The following is a 20,999-nucleotide window of genomic DNA, read 5'->3' on the forward strand; positions in this document are numbered from 1 at the left end:
AAAAATAGGTCATCTCAGGCAACTTTGGAAAAAGGGAAGAGAAGGCAAGGACTAGAGGTTACACCTTCCCTAGACGATAAAGAGCATCGTTTAAAAGACAGTTAATCCTGGGATGTGAAGTTTAGTTCAGAGTACAATGGGCTGTAGAAATTTCTGGCAATAAAAGGGAACGAAGTACTGACACATGCTACGTGGACGAACCTTGAAAACATTATGGTGCATGAAAGAAGTCAGACACAGAAGGCCACAGATTGTATGATTCCATTTATATAAACGTCCAGAAGAGGTAAATCCAGAAAGAACGTAGATTAGTGCTTGGCTAGAGCAGGAGTGGGGATTGAGGGTGGGGATGGGGAGTGACCGTTAATAGGTACAGGGTTCCTTTTGGGGGATGATGAAGTTGTCATAATATTGTGGGGATGGTTACGCAACTCTGAATATTCTAAAAACCAACAAACTGTATACTTTAAAAGGGAATTATATAATAAGACTGTTATTTTTTTATTTTATTTTGTTAATCCTCACCCAAGGATATTTTTCCATTGATTTCTAGGAAGTGGAAGGGAGGGGGTGAGATAGAGAGAGAGAGAGAGAGAGAGAAAGAAACATCGATTGGCTGCCTCCTGCATGAGCCTCGACGGGCCAGGGATAGAGCCTGTAACTGAGGCACATGCCCTTGACCAGAATCAAACCCAGAACCCTTCAGTCCGAGGGCCAACACTCCATCCACTGAGCCAAACCGGCTGCGGCAAAGCTGTTGTTTTTTTGTTTGTTTTTTTAAATATATTTTATTGATTTTTACAGAGAGGAAGGGAGAGGGATAGAGAGTCAGAAACATCGATGAGAGAGAAACATCGATCAGCTGCCTTCTGCACACTCCCCACTGGGGATGTGCCCGCAACCAAGGTACGTACCCTTGACTGGAATCGAACCCGGGACCCTTGAGTCCGCAGGCCGACGCTCTATCCACTGAGCCAAACCGGTTAGGGCAAAGCTGTTGTTTTTGAAAATAACGGGGAGCGAGCCAGGCTACAGGACCACACGCACACTTGACAAGTCACAACCAAAACCGGCTGGAAGGGGCCCGAGAAAGACGGGAGCGGGCTCTGCAGTGGTTCAGGGATGGCGGGCATCTTTTAAGAGAGTTGTTTAAACATCAAATAGAATATTCTTTCAGCTTTTAAATGACCACGGGGGAGGACAGAAGGTTTCACATCCCCAGCCACACTCAGCCAGAAGACTTCCCGCATGTGCCATGCTCATGGCCATGTCTGATTCTACAACTAGACTATGTGCTCCCCAATCCATCCCCCAGAGGCAAGTTCTCAGCAGATTCTCAGTACGTGCATGTTGAATGCTAAAGGACCAATCACATAAAAGTCCCTGGTCAAATACTGTCCAACAGCCGTGACAATACATGTCCGAGGCCTCCCTCCTAGCAGCTCAGCCTCTCACGCGCTCCCCACCCCTAATACACCAACGCATATCCTCAGGGAGGACAAGCCAATAATGAACCTGAGGCTCGGCTCCTCACGGAAGCACAAGTGTCCTAAAGCAGACGTATCTGTGAGCCCAGAGTGTGGGCACAAGCCACAGGGTTCTCTCCAGAGCGGAGGTCCCCAGGCAGAGTGCTGGCAGCAGGTGAAGGGGGAGCATGGGGTTAGAATCAACTCCCTCCTCCCCTGGCAGTCTCCCTGGCACACTTCTCCTGCCAGTTAGTTCACAACCCTGCCCCCACTTTGCCCTTGTTACCCCCACCCGTAGGAGAAGAGCGGAGAGGAGCGCAGGCCAGCGAACCTCTATCTTTCTCCAAGGGCGATGGGATTTCAGAACTTAATGACGAGGCGAAGGAAGCTTTTGGGGAGCAAGGCAGTGGGGTTCCATTCCTGCATCCTCACGCCAGGCTGGGCAGGATGGCTGCTGTGTACTCCACTCAGCAAAGGCTTGACTCATTGGACACCGACAGGGAGCCTCGCCTCTCACTGCCTCACACGGTTACCCAGGTGCGCTTTGATCCTCTGGCTTCCCCACCCAGGTGGCCATGAAAATCTTTATAAATAAAGCCACGCATCTTCAATAAAAAGGCTATGGCTTTTCTCACAGCCAAACCTGGCTAAAGGGAGGCGAGCTTCCGGGCCCCACTACTGAGAATGTGTGTATCTCCAGTGTTAATGATTTATTCAGGGCTCTATTCAACAGCTTGCCTGGCCTTGAATTACACCAAAGTAAACACAGAGTCTGCTCAGAGAAGGGCTTTGTGAGCTTCCGGTCGTGGAGGCATCAGGGAAAGCGTGAGCAGGGTCACCGGGTAGATGCATATCAAACAGCAGGGACCAGGCTCCAAACAGGCCTACGTTTCAGTCACTTACTAGGGAGTCTGTGACAAGACCTGTACATTGTACCCATTTGTTCTGTGGAGGGGAAAGAGGTTTCTGGGCCTGCCCTATGTTACTTCACCATGAAATAAGCTGCAGTAGAAATACAAATGGCCCATAATCACATGAAGAGATGTCTAACCTACTAGGTAAGTAAATAAATGCAAATTAAAACAAGATGTCTTTTTTCAGCAAGTAGACTGGCGAAAACTAAAAAGAGTGATAACATCAAGTGCTGGCAAGGATGTGGGTAGATGGGTTCTGGACTTTCATTCATGTGGGTGGGAGGGCAAATGAGAACAGCCTTTTAGAGAGCGATCCAGCAGCATCCAGCCACACGAAGATGTACACTCTTTTCAACCCACTGAGTCTGCGCCTAGGGACCTGTCTTAGATTCAGTGTCCATCAGAGGAGGAATGGCTAAGCAAAGGATGAACTGTCCAGACTACAAAATTCTATGCAGCAGTGAAGAACTACTTTAATTTCATTTACTTAGACCAGCAATTTTCAACCTTTTTCATCTCATGGCACACATAAGCTAATTACTAAAACTTTGCAGCACACTAAAATATATATATTTTGCCAATCTGACAAAAAAAATAGGTATAATTTAGATTCATTCACACTAGACAGCTATTGTTGTGTTGGCTGTTGTCATTTTTTCATTTGACAATCTAAGGGAAAAGAGGTCAGTGCCCCTGACTACATTAGTCAGTGTTGCATGTTTTAAACATTCTTATGGCATACCTTTTGAAAATCACCAAATTAGACCAACAATGTTCAGCACAACAATGTTTCTGAGGTTATGGAAATCTTCTATCATCTGTGCTGGCCAATACAGCAGCCACTGTCCACAAGTGGCTACTGGGCAACTGAAATGATTCTAGTGTGACTGAGGAATGAATTTTTAATGTTCGTTCGTTTTAATTAAGTTATTTTTAAATTTAAGTAGCTACTGTATTGGGCAGCATAAACTTGGGGGTATCTTTCATAGAAAGATTGCCACAACATAAAGTTATGACAAAAAAGTGAGTTCCTGGACAAGGAGTTAGAATGATTCTTTAAATAAACATGATGGTCACCCTCAAATAAACTGAATCACTCTGTATGTGCATGTGTTTGGAAATGCAAAGAAAATGGTCAGAAGGTGACGTTGCAAACTGGAGGCATCCATTACCCACAAGGGAGGTGATGGTCTAGGGCAGAGGGAAGAGCTTTTATTTTTTGGTTTTGCTTCTCATTGTTTGGACTTTTCTGAGAGATGTATTCCCATGTGATTTGTATAATCATAAAATATAAGGAATAAAGAGCTAAAAAAATTACCGCTAAAATTAATGTGGCTCATTGAAGTCCAAAAAGATATGTATAACAGGACAGGACAGTTTAAGAAACTAGTAATTAGAAACAATTGTGCGAAGGACTTTGTCAATATTCACCTAGTATTTTCATGCCACTGGGCTAAGTGCTGAGTATACAAAACAGAATAGGAGGATGTTAGTCGGCTTGAATGAAGGGACATTATAGGAAAAATACAGTAGCAGCAGGAGACAGACAAGCTGGGGACCGAGCAGGCCAGCCCTGAGCCACAGGCAAGAGTCTCCACATGGCCCTGGATTGGGCTCTCCAGACCCAGTGCCCAGTGGTGAGTGGGGGGACAGCAGGACCTGGGAAAAGCCTCCCCATCCTGAATTTCCATCTCTTTTTGGGGTGAGGCTGATGTCAGGAGAGTCAACATATTCATTAAATCACTTGATGAGAAGCCTTGGCTAGAACTAGTCCAGTGGTCGGCAAACTCATTAGTCAACAGAGCCAAATATCAACAGTACAATGATTGAAATTTCTTTTGAGAGCCGAAAACCGACTTCTGTGCATGGGCCACGAAGTTTTAATCGCACTGTACGTGCACGCCCGCACGTGGTATTTTGTGGAAGAGCCACATGCAAGGGGCCAAAGAGCCGTATGTGGCTCACGAGCCGCAGTTTGCCGACCACTGAACTAGTCCATCCATGAGCAAGCCAAGCGCCAAAACTGGCCTAGCTGAACTACTGCTCGTTGAACTCAAAATCAAATTCACAGGGCCTGAAAGAGGAGATAGAGACCTGAAGCTGGGTTCAAAAACAGGTCACTTTCCAGTTTTAAAATGCTGAGGGTGGAACGTGGTTGGGCACCACAGTGAGGGCATGAATGCTGGGCATCTGAGAACTGGACAGAGAGGAAGGAAAACCACACAGGGCCTTTCTTCTCTCACCTTTGGGGGCAGAGGCAGTTGTCAACCGGTGGCCTGGTTTTTAAGGATAGAGAAAGCTGGGCCCCAAGACTGCCTTTCCTGAGGAGGGCAGGGGCCACAGCAATGAGTATCTCCTAGCCCGGCACCTCCTGGATTCACAGTACCTCCTCCTCGATAGCATCTATCTTCAGGAATCAGAGGACGGAAGGAAGGGGGCGGGGCTGTCCGCTGCTGTCTCAGTGAATAGCTAGGAGCCAAGATGGGCCAAGAACCAACAAACACAGATCACTCTAGGGTCTCTGTGAGGGTCTCAAGGTTGGCATTTGTCTCCTCTTGGGGCTGTTTTTCCAAATGTAAAACCCTTACAAACACGCCCCAGAATTTGTCTAAAAGCAGAGAGGTGGGAACTGTGGGGAGGCTGGGCATCACAGCCTTGCTGGGGGAAGGATCTCAGAGGGAGACCTTGGGGAGGTGAGCAGGCTGAGCCCCGGTAGAGGAGAGAAGGACCTGGCTGGGGGAGGGGGGGTCTCCCAAGGAATCAGAGCCCAGGACGGAGAGAGAGCTCTTGAGCCACCTGGAAAAAGAAGGCCCTTCGGTGCTGCTCCTGCAGGGTCTGCTTCAGCTGCGCCACATCGCTCTCCAGCTTCAGGTATTCGTTCCAGGCATTTTCCATCTCCTGTTGGCCAAGGAAACGCTCTGATTCTTAGCTGTCCTTGCCCCCAGAAGCCCCATGCACACCTGTGCTCCTGACCACAGCCGGCCCCGCCAGGGGCAGAGGAAGAGAGCCCTGCAGGTCTGGTGGGGCTGGTGAGAGAGACATGGGTTGTCTTCTCACGCACGCTCTGACCCTGGCCATCTGCCCTGTCCCCTCCTCCACACTTGGGGACACATTGGTTCCCAGGCCTGGCAGAAAGGGGCCTGCACCACATCAGATGGACAGATCAAGTGGAAATTCTGACATCTTAGAATTAACGCAGATCAGGGAAAAGCCTTGCAGGCTGCTCTGAGAAATCTGGTCCCTTGGGTGTCACTGTAGTCATGCAGGAGTCGCTGACGGAAAGGACCGTAAGGCACCTCTGGATATGTCACCCCTGGACAGGGTAAGCTAGTGCCAGGAGGCAGCCTGCTACCCCAAGACTCTTGCCCCTGGCCGCCAATTCAATTACAGCTGGGGAGATGAGGAGAGAGCCCTCTGCCCAGCCCAGCCTGAGGGAAGTGTGCGCCGCCCTCCACGGCCTCTACGCACAGTGGACTCTCTGGAGAGCTCCGCCCGGATGTGGACCAGGTCCTCCTGCAGCAACCTCTGCTGGCAGGCGATCTTGTCCAGGTGCTGCGGCTGGTCTCGGTACTGCTCCAGCTGTCTGTGCAGCACATCCAGCACGGACTCCAGCTGGTCCTACCGGGCAAGGGTCAAAGAGCAAGGTCATAAGGACAGTCCTGGAGGCCTCCCATACGCACCAGAAACTAAACAGAGCTGCAAGACCCAACTGTTGACTGAGGGCCAGTGTCCAGCTGGGGCCTGAGAGTCAGGGTCTCTGAATCCAGCTCTGACTCTGCCCACTGGGTGGCCTGGGGCAAGTCACCTAACAGTTCTGTGCCTCAGTTCCCTTGTCTACAAAATGGGCGCAAGGCTTTCAACCCCTCATAGGATCAAGGATGAGGATAAATCAGAAAACTCTTTAAGGTCTTAGGACAAAGGGCGTAAACCTTCAACATCACAAATATAACACCTTGGTAAAATGCAATAAAGAAAAAAATTCACACCAAGTGTCTAAGAGACCAAACATTGGTGCCCCCAACTCTGCCCAGCCCATTCCTGCCCTTCCATCCAGACTTGCTTCCTCCATAGCCCAGATCCTAGGGGGCCCTCCTCTCCCAGGCTCACCTCACCAGGCCTCCAGGGAGAGGTGGGCCAGAGCAGAATTAAGGGGGTGGGAGGAGGAGGGCAGTGGTATTAGGTCAAGGTCTCCCTATAAGGTTTCCTTCAGGTTCAGAAAGAACTCCCCCCTCCCCCCCGCCCCAAGAAACACCCTTTAAACCCAAAGACGTTGTTCTGGATAAACGAACACCTGTTGTTTGATACCATCCTGTCTATGGCTGTGAAAAGACAAGCCCCCTACCCCACCCCGCCTAAGATTATGCAAAACAGATACATACTTTGTTCTCCTTGAGGGCACGTATCTTGTCTTCCAAGTCCTGGAGGATCCTGTCTTGTTCACAGAAGATGCTCAGTTTGACCTGTGAGCAAGAACAGGTTGGAGAGGGCCTGCGGTGATGAGGAAAGGGCATGGCCTTGGAGTGTAAACAGGAAGCCTCTGGCTACAGAACCCTCCAAACACTCCTGAAGCTGCCCACCCCGGGGCTGGGGACAGCAGGCAGCCGAGCGGAGCGAGCGCTCAGCTACCACTCAGTTCACTCACGTCAATGTCACTCTCAGCAATCTTCATTGGTTTCAGGCTTCGATCCTTGAAAAGGTCCCGGCCTGTCATCTGCGAGGTGAACAAGTTGAAGGAGATTTAACCATAGGGTTTGGGACCCAAACTCCAGAAGGAAAGTGAGCCCCACGGTGGATGGGTGTGGAAGTCTTGGCAGCGGCAGGGAGGGTCACAGCACAGGAGGGGCAAAACTGAGGCAACATCTGCTTCATTTTCATGCCCATTTCATTTTAGGAAGAAACTGAAACCTTTTCAAGATTCTAGCAGCACTTGTAAATCCCTCAAACTAAAGGGAACGCAGATGTTCAAATTATAGCATCATCAACTATAGCAGTTTCTATTTGCTCAAAATCAGAATGAATCTTGGAAGATTTGCCACTGATAAGAGAGCTTTCCTTCTGAATCTGGAGTCAAACACAAGTGACTGAAGTCCAGGGCAGCGGGGTGGGTGGACCAGGAGGAACAAGCAAATCCCTGGGACAACGTGAAGCCTTAGTTTCAGGAAGTGTCTGAGTAGCCCACCTCCCCATGAGCAAGGTCAGCCTTCCCCACTCTAACTATCGGGGCCGAGGGCCTGGCCAAGGGAAGAAGAACCTGGATAATTCCTGGCTGGGGTTTTCAGTGGACCCTGAAATAACCGGTGTTGCCGTACTTGTATATTACCCCGTCCTCTCAAGACAGGAAGCCACAAATCAATAAACAAAAGTCACCCAAACTTATGGGCAGGTGGAATTTCCCATTTCCCATCCCCGCCTTGAACCAACGTGGGCAACACGTTTCCCATCCCTCCCTGATCCCTATGAAGCTAAACCTAACTCTTCAGCCTATGTTTTCATTTCCCTAAATCTCATTTCTTGCCAAAAGCTGTGCGGGGGGTAGTGGGGGTGGGGGGTGGGGAGGGTTTAAACAAGTGCTCTCCCCCTATGGCCAATCCATGGGCAGGAACTGCCAAGGTGAATGTGCCCTGTAGGGAACTCCATTTTGCAGATCTACCAGGGAAACAGGGAGTAGCTAACCATGGCCAAGACAGGTGGTGGTGTGTCCCAGTGTGGATGGACAGACAGCTGCTGGGGAGATGGCCCTCGCTTCCTCCCTACTCCATCTGGGAGGTCCAGTTAGTTTGTGAATGTGAATCAGAAGCAGAAATATATTGGCAAGCATTTCCCTCAGAACTCAAGCCCTGCCCCCCGCCCCCAGATGTCCAACTGTCCTATACTCCCTTCTCCTTGACAATCATTATCAACAAAGGTCAAGGTCAAAGGAGAATGCCTTCTCCATCCATGCCTTGGCCTGAGGACTGAGTCTGGCTGCAGACCCGCCCCCACCCATCCCCAGGCTCCCTTTGGTCACACAGCGGAGGGCAGGGACCACTTATTTATCTCAGTGAAGTCAGCCCTGAATACAAGGCCTGGCGCTGAAGGGCCCTCGGCAAAGGCTCCTTGCATTGCAAGTAGGCCGAAGGGAAATACTTGTAGGTCAGTGCTGTCGAGTTCCTGGGGAAAAAATGGATCTCCAGCCAAATTCTGCTCTTCAAACTGACAGATTATGTGTACATACACGTATACACAGTCACGGAACACACTGACTCCAGCAACAATCCACAAACAAACAGGCAGAAGGGGAGAGGGAGGCGGTGGAGTTAATCCTGGTGAACCACAAACAGCTGAACTTCCCGGGCAGGACTTGGGCCTTTAAACTCAGGGGAACCCAGCAAGTGATGCAGTAGTCTTCACTCTGCGCCCCAGTCCTTCATCAAAGCAGAGGGCAGAGCTTGTCTACCCTCCACGGGGCTGACACTCGGCTCATTTCCCAGGAAGAAATCATGTTCAACGTGAGATATGCTTTGGGGACTTTTCCTCCTGGCAAAACTCTTCCCCGTTTATCACTGAACCTTTTTACAGATGATATCTTTTCAATACTGAAATAGCGAGGCAGAGAATCTAACTGAGCGATGCCTCGTTTATGCAGCACCGCCAGGAATTAAGTGAGGGACTGTACACAAAAAGGGCGTTTTGAGAAAGCCGAGCCTTTTAAATTTTTTTGGTGGAAAGCTTACAAAAAGTATGCCCTTCACTGCCTTCACAGAATGATGAATATATATTCAACCTTTTATGGGGGGATGATCAATCATTATAAAAAAGTAATATAGAATTTCTTAGAAGCTATTGGCCCTCGATTAAGTGCTCCCAAATTTCTGTGATTTCATGTCCATTTTAGATTGACATGTAATGTTTCTTTTCTCTCTTGGGGTATTAGCCCTCCTTCTTTTCAAAGAAGTAACTTTCCCTGGTTCCCTTTCAATGCGCTGCTCTTAAGGTGCTGTGAGTTAGGAATTCAAACTTGGACTGAGTCTCTTAGGATTAGAAATTCAATGCAGGTGACATTCTTGCTGTCTTTCCCGTCTCCCTGCCTCTAGCTGGGTTTGGCGCCCTTCCAGGGAGATGCTCCCACACCTTGTGTCTCCCACAACGAAGGGCCTTAGTACATCAGATGAAATGTTCTATCTCCCCTCACTAGGAACTAACCTAATTAGGGGTGACTGTCAGGACTGTGACCCATTTTCTCTGCATCCTCAAAGCCCAGCCGGGGCCCATCCTACTGAGGATACTCGGGAAATGTTTGCCTAGTGAGTCTGTGATTGTAACAAAACAAGGGGAGCCGGCTGTGCCCAGGGCCCAACCCTGAGTAAAGGCCACGGTTTTAGAGCTGGGCTTTGTGATTGTGTGCACACAGCTCGGAGGCCCTTTAAGCTTCTGAATTTAGCTGTCCCAGAGAGCCACCGAGACCACTATGAAATTCCCACAAGAAGTGTATGACATATGCTTTTCCTTTTAAAATTGTGCTTTGTGTTAGCAATGTTTAAATCCACTGGCAACATCAAGTGTGGGCTGAAATGGTGTCTGCATCTGAAAGGCGCTGCAGGTGACCCAGCCGTCCTGCTCCCTCCCCCACCTCCCAGGACACCTCTTCTCAGGGCTCAGGATGACGAGGCGTGGCACCTGCTTCCCAACCTGCATCCTCCCTTGAAAGCAACAAAAGCTGGCCGTGTTCCAGGCACAACTTCTGCATCAGTCAAAGGGAGGTGTGGGAGGCCCTGCTTTGTTCTAGTCCAGCTCCAGACATCAGCACCCTGCCCCGAGGAAGAGCCACCATAATGCAGGTCCACAGTGGAATCTGAGGACACCCAGCTCCTCCAAGATGACCCCGAACAACCGCTCCCTCCCGAGGCTCATGCTCGACTATCCAGGCCATGCCGGTCTCTGTCTGGGCCAGGCCTCGCTGTGGAGGCAGATGAGGGAGGATGGGACATGACACGAGCTGGAAGCAAAGCTAGGCGAGCCCCCCGCCCCCACCCCGCCACCCTGTGGCAGCACAAAAGATGGAATCACAGGACAGTACGAATGAGAGGCTCAGCCTGGTGCACCAGCCAAAATGCTGACAGGAGCTTAACAGAAAGAAAAGAAACAGAAATGACTTGCAGGAAGCCTGGGGTGGTCAGGAGAGGCCCTGGTTAAGCACGTGATGGAATCGGCGCTAAGCCAGAAGCATGGAATGGCCCCGCCTGGAGACACAGGTCAGATCATCTTACGCGTCTCCTGGGCCGCCAGCCCTGTGCTGACTTCTTCAGCACTCTGTAAAGCACGTTGATCAAAGGTTCGTTATTTTTTATCTGTTCCAAACAGAAAGGTAAATACAACAAAACGTCACAGGTGAGACATCAAACAACACTTGAAGGAGCCAGAATTTGGGGAACGGGCAAGGAGACCCTGCAGGAGGATGTGTGATGTGTAGTCCAGTGACTGGGACTCAGTCCTCGTGCTGGCTTCCCAGCTGGCGGGCCTTTCTGGAGTTCAGTTCCCTCGTCTATAAAACTGGGGACAATAAAGCTCTGCCTGAAGGACCTCCGTGCAGGCTAGCTTACGTGAGAGCCGAGTTCAGTGCCCACTTGATCCTGGGTTCTGCCACAGAAGGCAAGAGGCAACTTGGCTTTTTCCTTCGTCCTCCCTCATCACATACTGTCATTTAGAGCGGTGCCTTCGTTAGTCCTGCAGACCCTCGCCTCCACGCTGTGCTGCATCTGCATCACAGTCACTATGTCTCACCCACGATCCCGATGCTTGCAGCCGCTTTGAGGGAAGACTGTCCTCACCGGCTCAGACAGTGGGTCCCAACCCTGGCTGGAGCACTGCAATGACTGAGAAACTTGAACGGATACTGATGCCCGAGTCCCAGTCTAAGAGACTCGAATGTAGCTGGTTTGGGGTGGGGCCTGGGCATTGGGATGCTCAAAAGCCCTCCTGGGGGATTCTAATGTGCAGCCAGCATTGGGAACGACCCCAAAACAGTGGTCCTTAAACGTTATGGTGCTTCAAAGTTACCCGGAGGGCTTGTTAATACAGGGGTGGGCAAAAGTAGCTCACAGTTGTGAGTAACCTTCTGTGTTATGAAAGCTGTAACCTGCATATCTTTCTCCATACGAACAACTGTAAGCCTACTTTCCCCATCCCTGTACACCGATTGATTTGCTGGGCCCCACCCGCAGCGGCTCTCACCGAGCTGGAGCTGGTCTGGGGTAGGCCTCGGGCCTCAGGATTTTGCATTTCCAGCCAATTCCCAGGTATTGCTGATGCCGCCAGTCTGGCATCACACTTCCAGAACCAGTGCTTTGAGACAATATCCCCAACCATGTCTACACATTAGAAACACCGAGGGAGATTTTGTTTGTTTGTTTTTAAGAGCAATACCTTAGAGCAGTGGTCGGCAAACTCATTCGTCAGCAGAGCCAAATACCAACAGTACAACGATTGAAATTTCTTTTGAGAGCCAAATTTTTTAAACTTAAAATTCTTCTAACACCACTTCTTCAAAATAGACTCGCCCAGGCCGTGGTGTTTTGTGGAAGAGCCACACTCAAGGGGCCAAAAGAGCCGCATGTGGCTCGCGAGCCGCCGTTTGCCGACCACGGCCTTAGAGTGATCAATTCAATCAGAGCCACAAGGGATGGGACCCAAGCAGCGATGCTCAATTAAAGAGCTCCCCGGGTTGTTCTGGTTCATGGCCAGAGTTAATAACCTCTTCCCCAGGACAACAGACCTCAGACTTCGTATGCACAAGAAGTGTGCCAAAGCTTGATTCTTAAAAAAGACAGAATTCTGGGCACCATCTCCAGAGATTCTAATTCAGCAGAACCCCAGACTTGCAATGATTTATCAAGCTCCCAGGGGGTCCTGCAGCAGGTGGTGTCTCAGACCACACCATGAGGAACTTTGCTCTGGACGCTGACTGTGGGAACAGACCTGAACAGGGAAGCCCTGATCACAAGCTCAAACCGTCAGGAAGGGCCTGGGGGCCAGGCACCTGGAGCCACTGGTGACATGCCCCTCACCAGGGACAAGCGCCTTTCTGGAGCTGACTGCTAGCTACTCTACCTACAAAGGCATCAGCTGAGCAGCTGGCAGACACCCTCCCCTCTGCCTCCCGTCCCAGCTGTGCTTCATGGCTGCGTAAAAACAGTTCAAGCTGTCAACAACAGGGAACCCCCACGCCCGTCTGCACACCCAGCCAGGGTGTAGGGTCTTGAAGTGCAGAACTTCAATGCCAGAAGTACAATTCGCGAATACACCTTTAGGGCAGGTGAAGTGCATGGTTCACGGAAGGAAGATGGCAGGTGTGCAGTGAGTCAGTGGGTTTGAATCCCAGCCGTGTGACTGCATAAGTTACTTTTCTTGATACGTGGGTTCCTGGTTGATAAGGTGGGGATAATAATTCCTATGGCGTTGCTCAAGGATGCTGAGGGGATTAAGTGAGATAAGAACACCAGGTGCCCAAACACTGCCAGGCAGAGACAGACGCCTAATCTATGGGGAGCTCTTTCCACCCTGGCACCGTCACGTAAAATGCCAGAGAAGTAAACATTTCCCAAAAGAACATTAAACAAAGTGTTTTCTAAGACAGTGGAGTGCACCTTCGTGGGATCGCTTGGCACCGTAGCAGGAATGCTCATTTCAGGAAGAAAAAACTCCACGTCACCACACCGATTCCGGAAGCTGAGCATCGCTGATGGGGGGGATGATGGGCTCTGGATCCTTAAGTCTGTGGCCCTTGGGCAGAGAAGAGGGGGACTCTAGGCCAAACTCCTTCCTCTCCCCAAAGGACCCAGGAGGGACCTCTCACAAGGAGCTGTGACAGTGGGGACCGTGCCTGTCATGATCTCCATGCCCGGGCCCATTCAATTGTGTCCATAGAGGCCCTCGTCTCAGGGGCCCCTGCCGGGCTCAGCATCCGCCCATTTTGTCTAGCACGCCACAGAATCTCAGGAGCCAGCGGCCTCAGGGTGCTCCTGACCCAGCTGCTCATCCCACCCAGAGCTCCTCTGGTCCCAGCTGCACCCGTGTGGAGAGTTCACCGTGAGCTGTGGTGGCCCTTTGAGAAAAGTCTTTCTCCTACTAAATGGAAACCTGTCTTGATAACTACTCTCCACTTGTCCTAACTCCCCCTTAGGGCCACAGGAGGCACCTGGTAATATTTCAGAGCTTTATAGACTGTCTCTATGCCACCCCCGATTTGACCTAACCTCTGACCATTCTGCACTGGAGCTGTGCTAGCCGCTGTGTTTCTTGCTTCTGCCCAGCATGCCCTCCCTGAGGGACCTCTCCTTCACTCCGAGGGGTGGCGAGGCCGGGAGGAAATGAACCTGGATTTGCAGATGGCTACCTTCCCTGGCCATGTGGAGGCAGCCTGCACACTAAGGAAGGTAGACCAGTGACAACATGGTCTAAGCCCGGGAAATGGAACCCCTGTAATATATATTCCCTTTTTGGCTTGGTAGCTTGATGTGGGTTTCAGACACTTGCAAACGAAAGCATCCCACCTATACACTCCTCAGCCATGGTTTGCAGGTCCTCAGCACCTCTCCTTTGATTCCAGCCCTGCCCTTGTCTGGAACCCGGTACCCCAGCGGGGTCTGAGTAGAGCAGGCCTGCTGCCTCCCCGATATGGGCACCCTGTCCCTTGGAGGCAGGCCAAGGTGGTGCCTGCCTTTCCTGCAGCCACGCCAGATGGATGACTCACATGCAGCACAACCCCTCCCCCTCCACAGCATCTCTTCCCACACGGGCTTCTGGTCCATTGGTGGGGGGACTAATTATCCGAGAGGAGCCAGCAACTGGAGCAACATCCACAAGACCAGAAAAGGCTGGGCATCAACACAGCTGTTGTTCAGGACAAACAGCGACAACTTCCAATTACTAATGTTCTCGGCACACACAGCTCCCAGCCAGTGAAACACCCCAAGGACACACCTTGCCTCCATCACATCAAACACATTTCCTGGCATAATGACCCCCAGTTCGGTTCCATAAAACACTTAACTCCTCCGGGTGCACAGTGGTAGACAGAGATTTTTAGGAAAGTCTGGGAGGAAAGGTGATTAAGAGCATGAGCTCCAGAGTCAGAGCAACACATAAATACTGACTCCCCAGTACCTGCTCATGTGGCTTTGAGAAATCATTTCTCTCTCAGAGCTTCAGTCTAAACAAAATAATCTGCCACCTCCCTCCCAGGACTGCTGAGGGGCTCCCAAACTTAATCGGAGCAAAGCACAGTGGCTAGCATGCATGACACCCTGAATTGTCTTTTAGCTTCTCTTGTGAGTCAGGACACACAGGGCTTCCTGGCTTTGCTCTGCTATCCTGTGCCTCAGTTTCCCTCTCTCTAGATTCCCTTTAACGCCAATTCTACAGTCTGGGCTGGATCTTTACTCCAGGACAACTGTGCATTTTGGCTCTCCCCCACAAACAGGGATCAGAAGACAGCTACTCCCAGGCTTCTGGCCCAGGCACTTCATTAAGTTCCTCTGGCCCTGTGCACCGAGCGTGGCAAAGAGTGTCTCACACACACCTGTGCGGCTGCCAGGCTGAGCCTCTGCCACAGGCCAAGGACGTGGATGCTCTACAAATCCTTCTGTGCCGACGGCACGGCCCCAGAACAGGGGTGAGAAGAAACAGTGACGTGGTGGCTGGCGGTCAGGAAGGCCAGGGACCAGGGATGTGGGGGCACACGTGGCAGATGGAGGCCAGGGGCTGTGGACCTCCCCCGGTCAGGTGGGGGTGGCGGGCGTGGTGGAAGGACTCTGCTCCATCCCATCAGGGCACAGGAGCACGGGCTGGGCTGCATGGTTAGCCCACGCCCACGGCTGAGCACTCTGTACCCTGAGGCATTACTGCCACACTCAGAATACTCGTTCAAGCCACGTGCACTAGAAAATGCCCTCGTTTTGAGAGAATCCTGTTTTGCTCGTGTCCAACAACCACGTCAGACTTCTATTCACTGCACCTTCCTTCCGGAAGCCTGAGACAGAATCCAGAGCATGAACGAGCTACCTCCACTTCCTGAGGCCAAGGCCACACCACCCTCACCTGGCTCTCCTTGGCTCCCTCCATCCCCTTCCCTTTCTTCTCAGCCAACCCAAATATTCTGGCCCTTCCAGGCTCCACCCACACGCCACCTCCTCCGGAAGCCTTCCCAGCACAGCAGCCCATCGAGAGCCTCATTATCTCCGCTCTGAGCACTGGGCCACATCTTCGTAAACAAGTCTGTTATTTGGGGATGTTTTCTTTCCCCAACTCAGAGAACCTCGATTTTACTCTTGCACCTCCCCTAGGTTTCTCCAGAGCCGAGTACACAGCAAGTGCTCCTAGATACAGAAGTCAGTTGATTTCTAAACAGGCTGCCATAGGGCCTGATGTTCATGCCCCGCTTCTACAAGGCTGGATGACAATCCCCGTTAAAAATCTCTCAAGCCAGGTACCCTGGCGACCGGAGGAGGCATGCCCCGCGGCAGTCACCGGGGTGCCCTCCCACAGCCCTCACAGTTACTAAAGGTCACATTCCTTCCGTCTGTTTCACGGCTCAGGCATAAAAGGTGCCGTCACAGTGGGAGTTTTCAGAGAGCCCGGTGAATGCCGCAACAGCAGCTGTCAGGCAGTGCCTCTCGGTGCCACGGCTTCCTCAGGCTCTCTGTGCCATGGAGGCTGATTGGAGCCCCGAGCTTTACCACCAGTGATGGTCTCCTAAACGGGGGTGGGAGAGACGGCACCCCTCAGAGCCACGTAATTCCACGTGGAACCGTCTCCCCAGCAGCGAACAATCCGCCGACCTACTTGTGACCAAAAGCACACACCAGGGGCTTCTATGAACCAAACTCAGCCCCACCCCATGGCAGGCTCTGAAGAAGCAGCCGGTGATTATCTGGAGGGACCTTTGGGCTCTGACCAAGGGCAGGAAGAGATACGAATCTTGTGGCCTCATTCGGTAAGACAGACACCTCACAGCAGAATTCACAAGAAACTAAGCGCAGAATCTGAGGCTGTAAGAAATAAAACTCCGCTGATTAGACAGCAGCCGTCATTTGGGATCCAGATTTGATCAGACCTGCACTGTCTTTGGCTTGGGCTTGGCTACGATGGAGCGGACACGCTCAGTCAGGTGAGTGTCCAAGGGACGCGAACCCCTGATGTGGCTCACCTTTAGGTCCAGGTATTCCAGGTCTTTCTTCAGCTGGAGGTAGGTATCATCGGCCTTCAAAGGAAGCACAGAGAACCCAGTTATGAACAGCAAGGGTTTCCATAACTCAGGGCTTCATGAATGATTTACATCGCACAGCATCGGGGACGGAGACCACAGCAGACCAACACTTCCTGGGCCACAGAGGAAGCACAAATGTCTTGGTGCAGCTTGGAGCCCGCTCTCAGCATGATGGATCTTGCAGGTCGCTGTGGGGAAAGCCAGCTTGTCCCCTCATCAGCTGAGGGGGCAGTTTGATGGCAAGGAAGGGGACGGCACACATCCCACCAGAAGGCTAGGACAGCAATGCCACGGAGGCGGAGGTGATCTGAGACAACTACAGAGGTCCACCTGGAGGAGGACATGCTACACCTGAGGTCGGGGCCCATCGATGGCCAGTGCTCCAAATTTTGTCATCAAACCTTTGCACTGAGTTATTCACATGCATGAAGCAAAATGACCCATGACTGGTATGGGTAAGTGCCTGGAAGAGATGGCCCAAGGATGTCCCCTTTTGACCTTGGGTTTCAGAATAATAAACACCAGTAGCCACTGGAAGTTTCCTGGAAGTTCTGGCTTCCTTGCTCAGCGTGGAGCCAGAGTGACCACATCAGGAGCTACCTGAGGAAGGGCATCAGACTTAACAGCTCGCATCGTCTCCGACAGGGCTGAGTTCTTCAGCATAATTACCAGGAGAAGTGAGAATAAGGAAAAGACTGCTCTCCTAGAACTTGTGCTTCCCATGCAATAGGTCACGGACGCTAACTGTGAGGCAGAGAGGTTTCAAAAGCAGCCCAGGCACTTTCTCAGCAGACTGAGAGGCCTCCAGCAAGCTGAGGCGAGCATGGCTGGGAAGATGGTCCGTATACAGCTCTGATGTGAAACACACACACAAATAAACAATGTGACACATTCGGGCAGTGCTTTTAAGCATGAGAAGGCCTGAAGGACCATTGCCAGGGACACTAATTAGCAAGATCTTATTTCTGTCCCTAAACCTTCCCTTTCCCCTTCCCCAGTTCCTTAATCAGCCCAGTCCCTACACACTTCCTTCTTTTTTATTGTTGGTCCCTATACACTTTCCACAGCAGTAAGAAGGACAGAGCAATGCTATTAAATCATTAATAAATTATTAATAAGTTAATATTATTATATAAATGTTATTAAAAAAACACCCACATTCTCAACTTAGGGTTTTTGTAAGTGTTCCTTTACTTTCATTCTTCCAAGTACATTTCCCGAGTGCCTCAGGTCCCACTAAAACAGGACAAGTAAGGAAGGCGACAATCCCGTCGCCCTCTGCATCTGTCTTCTGCCGCTATCTGTGCAACTCAGGGGGACCAGGCCTGTCTGCACCAGCATCTTCTTTAAGCCGCTCCAGATGCTGGGAGGGCAACTGCCTGGACACTGTGTAGGCAGGACCTGGGCTTTGGATGTCACCGAGTGATCCCGGGCAAGTCACTTCCCTTCTTGATCCACTGCCTGCTGTGGATCCTGCCTACCGCACCTCTCCCAGGTCCCTGTGAGGCTCACCAGGCTAAGGGATGTGAGGCTGCTTGGTTCCTCAGATGGGCACTCTGCCTTCTCCCTCCAGGCTGGCACACACCTTCAGGCACCCCGGGAGTACCCACGGTGGTAACAAGGACGACAGCCAGCACAGCCCTCGGACATGGCCACACACCAGCCTGCCAGTCACCACTCACAGCCAGAGAAGCCACCATTCAGGCCCTCACACCACATGCAGCCTCCTCCCCGGCGCCCGTGCTCGGGCCCCACCACTGTGGCGCAGTGTCTGGCAGTCGCATCCAGAAGCAAACAGGCAGGGAACGAGGGAGAGAGCCAGACAGCAAGTACAGACCAGAGCGTGGCACGAGGGAACATGGGCCAGCACGTCACTCCCTTGCCTCCGGGGTGGCCCCGGCCCCAGAGACCGGGGTGCTGACCTGGCAGGTGGGAAAGGTCAGCTGGTGCTGCAGTAACTGGCCCACGGCGAAATCTCGCACACTGGCCAACTTGGCCTGGTGCCGCCGTAACCAGGTGAGAAGCAGCGAGAGCTCCTCCAGCTGCAGGTGTGTAGACACATCACGAGGAAATTAGCCACCGCAGGAGCACGCCGCTATAATTACTCTTCGCCCCGTGCTGGGACAGCACTGATGTGACACCATTAGGTAATTACTGCATTAATTCTGTCATTAGGACAAATAAAGGCACTGGCGGGAAAGGGGCTGCAGGAAGTGCTTTTTTCAGAAAACAGCAGCCAGCAGTGGCCCTCACCGAGACTCACACTTTGAAGATGGTTAACTAATCAAAGCAAAGACCAGGAGAGGAGCTAACGAGAGAAGAGCAGGTGGCTGGAAAACGCTGTCCGAAAAAGAAGAGCCCACGTTCTCTTCCACTTCCCCAAGCTCTTCGTCGGATCTGGGAAGGACCCAAGGCTGGCGGGGTGACCCTGAGCAAGTCCTCAGACTTCTCTGAGCCTCAGTTTTCTCATCTCTAAATTGGGGGTTGATAACTGCCCTGGCTTGGGGGTGTGGGGGGAGAGGAATCAGATGAGATTAGCCCTTTGCAGGCTGCACTATATCATTCGCCTGGAGGGGGAGGTGAAGCCCCGCTTACCGATTTTCCGTGTAAACTGGGAGCGCTGACAGTGTGGGTCATGTAACCCATGGAGGGCATGGAGCGTCGGTCCACGTGCGAGGAGTTCTGCAGGTGGGGAGAAAAGAAGTCACACTGAGGGCCGGGCAAGTGGGGGGGGCTGGGGCCAGAACCTCTGCCACTCACTACCAGGGCAGCCTACCTCAGGCACGTCACCTCTCTGAGCCTCACTTTTCATCTGTAAAATGGGGATGCACCCCTTTCTCACCCGGTTATGGCAGTGACAAACTGTGAAAGCCCCTTGACGAGTTCATACTTAAGTTGGATTATTACACACTAGAGGCCTGATGCACGAAATTCGTGCAAGAGTAGGCCTTCCTTCCCCGCTGCTGCCGGCACCGGCTTCCCTCTGGCACCTGGGACCCGGGCTTCCCTCGCAGCCCCTCCTTTGTCCAGAAGGACGTCTGGTCTAATTAGCATATTACACTTTTATTATTATAGATAATTAAACTGAACACTGACAGCTTTTCCTGCCTTCCAAGCTGCAATGAAGCAGACTTCTAGTGGTCTGGCCCCATGCAAGTTACTCATTTCTTAATGCCTCAAGAGTTCTTATCAATGAAATGGGCATAATAACAGCACCTACCTCTTAGGGCTGTTGTAAAAATTAACTCTGTTAGCCCTGCACCGACACCTAAAATTACTGCTTAAGTGTGACCTATCATTATTGCAAATTGCTCAAATTTGTGTTCAAACCACGTGAGGCTCCTGGTGCCCTAATGCTGGCCCCCAGCAGCCCGACAGGACTCGAGCCTCACCTTGGTGGTATGGCCCCATGTCTTCCTGGGAGAACTGCCCAACGAGATGTCCACACTCCTCCTCTGGTCCGGTGGCCTCACAGTGACCCTCTCTGCTGGTGTGTGTGGCCGCCGGGGTGGGAAGGCCCGCGGGGGTCCCGGGGGAGGGATGTCCGAGGGAGATGGAGGCACGGAGATGGAGCGGGGCACCTCCAGCATGCTCCTGCTCCGGCCCTGCTCGGGGAACTCCGGGGAGATGGGCGCCGTGGGGCTGCCGTGCCGGAACTGCTGGCGCTGCTGCCACTCGTAGAGCTGCCACACGGTGCCATCGCGGTGTGCCCGGCGCTCCTCGCTCGACATCTTCAGGTGGCTGGCTCGGTCCTGCGCGTACTTGTAGTCACTCGGCAGGTTGCGGGGAGGAGGCGAGGAGCCCCCCGAGGGGTGACGGGTGCTCCTGGGAAGCGTCTGGTAGTTTTCTGGGAAGGACAGGGACTGGCTGGGACCGTGGCGAGGAAGGGTCTGGTCCGGGGGGAGGCTGAGGAGAAAGGAGGACAGGTAAGATGATGCCAGGGGCTGCAGGCATCTGGAAACACAGCTAAGTCAATGTGCAAGGCCAGGCCGGTGAGTAAGCCCTGTAAGAACCCCAGAGGACAACCAAAGCAGACATCCAGGACTTGCGTCTCTTGGCAAAGGACTCCAAAGCCATTTTCCCCTGTCAGCCTCGAGTGTCAACCCTCTACCAGGCCAACTTGGCCACCCCACGCCCATCACGTCAAGGGAGGGACCCTGCCTTCTCCTCTCTCCCACTTAACCCCCCTCAGCTCTTCTGATGGGTGCGCACGTTCCAGGAAGGACCTCACAATTCTCCAGCTTACCGAGACGCTGCCTGTGTCCAGTATCGCCGCACCAAGTCCTGCAGGGTCTTAATGGACGTGGCTGACATCGATTCCTTTCTTTTTCTACTACTCTAGTCCCGATACTGATTAATGAACCCCCCGCCCCCCAA

The 20,999-nt window shown here is 52.1% G+C and overlaps 1 protein-coding gene across 8 annotated transcripts in view; it reads right to left on the minus strand.

Annotated features, from left to right (window-relative positions):
• The window catches only part of PLEKHA7 (pleckstrin homology domain containing A7), a 207,906-nt gene that overhangs the window by 18,865 nt on the left and 168,042 nt on the right, over positions 1-20,999 (minus strand). For 4 of the 8 annotated variants that reach the window (XR_013961626.1, XM_080687740.1, XM_080687738.1 and 1 more), the window contains 9 exons: positions 20,015-20,528; positions 19,218-19,304; positions 18,545-18,664; positions 16,563-16,616; positions 10,627-10,707; positions 7,023-7,091; positions 6,760-6,840; positions 5,849-5,998; positions 5,177-5,278 (listed from right to left, as the gene is read on the minus strand). Coding sequence is in view for 7 of the 8 variants with exons in the window: in XM_080687740.1 (XP_080543866.1) it covers positions 5,177-5,278; positions 5,849-5,998; positions 6,760-6,840; positions 7,023-7,091; positions 10,627-10,707; positions 16,563-16,616; positions 18,545-18,664; positions 19,218-19,304; positions 20,015-20,528 (1,258 nt within the window). In the remaining variant the exon portion in view is untranslated. The remainder of the gene's footprint in view (positions 1-5,176; positions 5,279-5,848; positions 5,999-6,759; positions 6,841-7,022; positions 7,092-10,626; positions 10,708-16,562; positions 16,617-18,544; positions 18,665-19,217; positions 19,305-20,014; positions 20,529-20,999) is intronic. The other 4 variants (XM_080687743.1, XM_080687739.1, XM_080687737.1 and 1 more) reach the window with 3 other exon arrangements.

Source organism: Plecotus auritus (assembly GCF_963455305.1).
Source record: "Plecotus auritus genome assembly, chromosome: 9".
In the NCBI taxonomy this organism is placed as follows: Eukaryota; Metazoa; Chordata; class Mammalia; order Chiroptera; family Vespertilionidae; genus Plecotus; species Plecotus auritus.